The sequence below is a fragment of the Prunus mume genome, unplaced genomic scaffold (assembly GCF_029339155.1).
Source record: "Prunus mume cultivar Tortuosa unplaced genomic scaffold, ASM2933915v1 scaffold18, whole genome shotgun sequence".
NCBI lineage: Eukaryota > Viridiplantae > Streptophyta > Magnoliopsida > Rosales > Rosaceae > Prunus > Prunus mume.
The window spans coordinates 463382-468543 of NW_028296564.1; the positions used below are offsets into that span (position 1 = coordinate 463382).

The 5162-nt window shown below is 41.8% G+C and overlaps 1 protein-coding gene and 1 pseudogene across 1 annotated transcript; both read left to right on the plus strand.

Annotated features, from left to right (window-relative positions):
- The first annotated feature begins 391 nt into the window (after positions 1–391).
- On the plus strand, positions 392–2776 carry LOC103330255 (GDSL esterase/lipase At1g71250-like). Its single transcript, XM_008232799.3, has 3 exons — positions 392–710; positions 1491–2138; positions 2258–2776. Exons 1-3 carry the CDS (start codon positions 452–454, stop codon positions 2509–2511), a joined length of 1161 nt encoding a protein of 386 aa, XP_008231021.3. The 5' UTR covers positions 392–451; the 3' UTR covers positions 2512–2776.
- A 98-nt stretch (positions 2777–2874) lies between these two features.
- LOC148914368 (geranylgeranyl diphosphate reductase, chloroplastic-like) lies at positions 2875–4557 on the plus strand (annotated as a pseudogene).
- Positions 4558–5162: the final 605 nt, after the last annotated feature.

Below are 5162 nucleotides of genomic sequence, written 5' to 3' on the forward strand. Positions count from 1 at the left end.
ATTACAAATAGACAAAGATGTATTAACATAGTGAATAGTAACACTACGTAGCGATGTGACTATCACACCGAAGAAATTATTGTTAGGATTGATCTTATTTAATTTTGTTTTGGGAGGCTAGTAAAGGGATACAAACAATGAAAGAAAAGGAAAAGGGAATAAGTCAGAGAAAGAAAAACTCCCTAAATTTGCCAAACAAAAAAGAAAAAAAAAGAAAAAAAAGGAAATATAGTGTTTCTATAAAAACATTGGAAGCTTACTACCAAGTGAACTTCCCCAGACATGATTTTTATGCCTATCGCCTAACCCACACTAAGCATGTTCTTTTGTTTGCACAAACACACTTTTAAAACCCATTTCCTCAACACAAATCAAGCACATTTCAATTCAATTCAATTCGATTCAAGAAAGCAAAAGCAGATGAACACAAACTCAAGAAAGCAAAAGCAAGATGACAATGTCCCAAGAAAAACCCAATTTCAAAGCAAGCAAGTTGTTGCTTCTTGTTCATCTTCTAGGCCTTTTGGTCATGGCACATGGGAAATTGCCGCCAGAGGTTTCAAATGACCTAAATGCCCCTGCATTCTACATCTTGGGAGATTCCTCTGTTGATTGTGGAGACAACACACTGTTTTACCCTCTCATTCACAGCTATCTGTCCTTGTATTCATGCAACGGTTCTGATTCCACTCTGATTCCCCATCTTCTTGGTAACGTTTAATCCTTCATTTCATCGTTTTTATGAGTATTCTTTGTTTTTGCCAACTGATTAGTCCAGTGAAAAATGGTCTTGCTTTGCATTCCAGTGGTCTAAGTTTGAATTCGAATTCTCATGACACCTTAGGCAGTGCGTGTAAGAAACCCACATTTCCTTGTAGTTTAGACTATCACTTATATTAAAAAAATTAATTATGCTCTGTTTCTTGGACTTAATTTCCTTAGGAAATTATGAAATTTTCTGTGTTAGGCCTTTGCTTTTTTGTTTCTTGGACTTGAATTATTTGAGAACCGGCCTGTGTATGATTGAATTTGGCTTTCTTGGTTCTTTTTTTCTTTTTCTTTTTTGTGGGATTGATGGGCACCCATCATTCTTTGCTAGTAGAAGCTAAACCATCAAAGAAAATTCAACTTCCAACCTCAAGTTTGCTTCAACTTTCTTCTGATGAAGGAAAAGGTTAGATGTTTGTAGCATGGGCTGGCCCAAAAGTACATAAATATGTATGGCCTGGCTGCTAATTTAATAATAAACACAATTTATCAGTGTCAACTTCTGTCAATTATGGCTAACCAATGTAATTATGTGAATATATGAGTGTGCCAAAATGCTTATTGCTACCTATATGTTCATGCATCATGGGAATTTGAAAAAGAAAATGAAAAATGCTAACAAGGCATCAGTTTATTCTGCACTGCAGTAACTAGAATCAATTGTGTGGATTTTAATTTAATGAAAAATGGATTTGCACTAACATGTTTGTTTGTACCAACAGCTGAGAAGATGGGCATGCCAAATATCCTACCTTTCTACAGTCAAAATGGATCCATTGATGGAATACTAAAAGGCCTCAACTTTGGTTCAACACAAGCAACAATCATGAACCCGAGCAGAAAGAGCTACCAGTCTGTGAACCAGCAACTACGCCAAGTTTTCGACTCAATGCAGCTCTTACAACTGCAGTTGAGCCAGGAAACAGCTCTCCATTTCATCCGATCTTCCATCTTCTACCTCTCCTTTGGCAAAGACGACTACATCGACCTCTACCTGCGCAATGCATCCGGCGCTGCAAAACAAAACTACAGTGACCAAGAATTCTCCCACGTTTTAGCAAATCAGATGATACATGTTATAAGGAACCTCTATGACATGAATGTGAGAAGGATGATCTGCATGGGGATATTGCCTCTGGGATGCACACCTCGTATGTTGCTGGACCGGTACAATTCGAATTCCAAAGCCGGTGAGGAAGATGATGATGGAAGAGGTTGTGTGGAGGAGATCAATGCGCAGGTTTCGGAGTACAACAAAATGCTGCACGAGCAGATTGCTATGCTCCGCGCAGAGCTTCCGGATGCCCAGATTGTGTTCTGTGATGTGTACCAAGGAATTAGAAAGATCATAAACAACCCAGAACAGTACGGTACAAATCACTACTACCAACTCTTTCAAATTTCAATACATTACTGATTTCATTTCATTTTCAAGGAAGGAATTTAATTACTTCGAATTATAAGATTCTAAGAAACTTGCTGGTTGCAGGATTTGAGGATGTAAAGAGTGCCTGCTGTGGGTTGGGAATGTATGGGGCAGCAATTGGATGCCTTTCAAAAGATACGGCATGCAAACAAGATACAAGCCATGTGTGGTGGGATTTGTACAACCCAACAAAGGCAGTCAACTCCTTGCTGGCTGACTCTGCCTGGTCCGGCTCTCCCCTTTCTCGCATTTGCCGCCCTACCACCATCCAGGAATTGCTTTCCACTGCTTCACCCTCACATCCAATTCCCACCTGACTCTGCAACTCTAATTTTCTAATAATTTCCACTGTTTTCTGGTTCAAGTAGAAATTAGAACTTCATGAATGTAAATTTCAACAATTTTCCTGAAGCTCAGCGATTCCAGATTCCTCTGTCTAAACTCCTAAGTGGAAATTGGAATGCTGTATTAAAATGGATAAACTGTCGTTTTACCCGTGAACTATCACGCTAATCGAACTTAATTCCCTGAATTATTCTTTTTCAGTGAATTAAGCACTTGAACTCTGTTATAATTTCTCTATTATCTGGTTCAAGTAGATTCAACTATTTTTCTGAAGCTCACAGATTCCAGATTCCTCCGTCCAAGCTCCACAGTGGGTTGCAATATAAAAATAGTAAAAAGTTTGGAACTTTTGAAACCCCCAACGTCCACATTGTCTGATTAATTTAATAATATTCAAAAGCAAAAGCATATCACAAAATCACTAGCACAATAATTAAACTCACTCACCTTGCTGCCAAACAAAACCCTCAACAATGGCCGCAGCAACTCAAGCGCTTTTGAGCCTCTTCGCAGCTTCCCTCCCGACCAAGCACCGCCCTCTCACGATCAGAGCTTCAAAGCCCGCCACCACCAACCCGCCCATAGCCGGCCGGAAGCTCCGCGCCGCCGTGATCGGCGCGGGCCCTGCAGGATCCTCCGCCGCCGAGGCCTTGGCTGCAGGCGGCGTAGAGACCTTTCTGTTCGAGCGGAGCGGCCCCTCCGCCGCCAAGCCATGCGGCGGCGCCATCCCTCTCTGCATGCTCGACGAGTTCGACATCCCGCGCCACCTCGTCGACCGCCACGTCACCCGCATGAGGATCTTCTCCCCCTCCAATCTCGCCGTCGATTTCGGCAAAACCCTGCGCCCCGACGAGTTCATCGCCATGCTCCGCCGCGAAGTACTGGATTCCTTCCTCCGCTCCCGCGCCCAATCGTGCGGCGCCGACCTCATCTCCGCCCTCGTCACCGATCTCGAGGTCCCGACCTCGAACGACGCGCCGTACGTCATCCGCTACATTTCGAACAACTCGCAAAAGGCTCTGGCCGTGGACGTTGTGATCGGCGCGGACGGCGCCAACAGCCGAGTCGCCAAGTCGATCAAGGCCGGCGGCTACTCATGCGCTATTGCGTTTCAGGAGAGGATTAAGCTCACGGACGACAAAATGGAGTACTACGAAGATCTCGCCGAGATGTACGTGGGAAACGACGTGTCGCCCGATTTTTACGCCTGGGTTTTCCCCAAGTGCGACCACGTGGCAGTGGGGACTGGTACGGTGTGCTCCAAGCAGGATATTAAGGTGTTCCAAAGGGCAATTAGGGCTCGGGCCAATTCTAAGATCAGCGGTGGGAAAGTGATCAAAGTGGAGGCCCACCCGATACCCGAGCATCCCCGACCAACTCGTGTCGAGAGGACGCGCGCGCTTGTCGGGACGCAATTGGGTATGTGACGAAATGTTCAGCGAGGGATTTATTTTGTCGCAAGTCCGGGAGATTGTGCGGCCAAGCGATTGTAAAGGCATCCGAAGGAGGGCAGAGGATGATCAACGAAGGGGATTTGAGGAGGGAGTATTTGAAAGAATGGGATGCCAAGTACGTTACAACATTTAGGTTTTTGGATTTGTTGCAAAAGGTGTTTTATGGTAGTGATGCGGCTAGAGAAGCTTTGGTGGAGTTGTGTGGGGATGAGTATGTGCAACGCATGACATTTGAGAGTTACTTGTACAAGAGGTTGGCAGATGGTAATAGGTGGGAAGATGCTAAGATGGTTTGCAATACCATTGGAAGTTTGATGAGGTGTAACATTTTAGGGAAGAAAATGGAGAGTTTGAAGTTGTGAGATTTAATTTTCTTGCCTCAATTGGGATTTTCATTTGCCTTCTAGTTGTTTGATTTGTTTTTAGCTAAACTAAAGCATTTGTGGATTTTAATTGTAGTTGTTGAAACTTGAAGGTAACGGAATTTGTGCATTGGCTGAATATTTCAGAAAAAAAAATATTAAAAATTAAAAGCCAAGTGACCATATTTTAGCCTTTTGCGCATCCTGTATCACATTAAAAAAACCAAGTGACCAAATATTTTATAGGAAACATCAAAACACCCTTATTGATTGGTTGATTATTAGTTAAATAGCTCATGTTATTATTATTTTTTAGGTTTTTAGTAACAAGTAAAAAGCTCATTTTTGAATGACATATTATACAAATACCTACATAGAGCTGATTTGAACAGAAAAACAAAAACTAGCCAGTTGTTCTTTTTTAATTGGTTCTTAGAGCATCTCCAGGAGTCTCCAAATTTTAGTCAAATTCTAGCTAAAATAGCTAGAAAGTCATTATAGCAAACTACTAGTTTGGCATTGCTATGTTGTGAAAATAATCGTTGTCAGATTTCACGCTGTGAGAGAAATCAGCAATGAAAGAAAGCAGTTTGGCGTTTGGTAAACTTTTGTTATAAGTGATGTTTGTACAATAATCAATTTCTAAGTGTTCGTTAATTTTTTATTTTTTTTAAGTGTTGTGAGCTGTGTATAATGAATAAAAAGGGCATTATGTTGAAATAGTTTTTCTATTCAAGTCTTTGATTAAAGGAAAAGCACTTTCATTTTATCTCCTTTGTTTTTTTTTTTTGGGTATTAAATATGTTT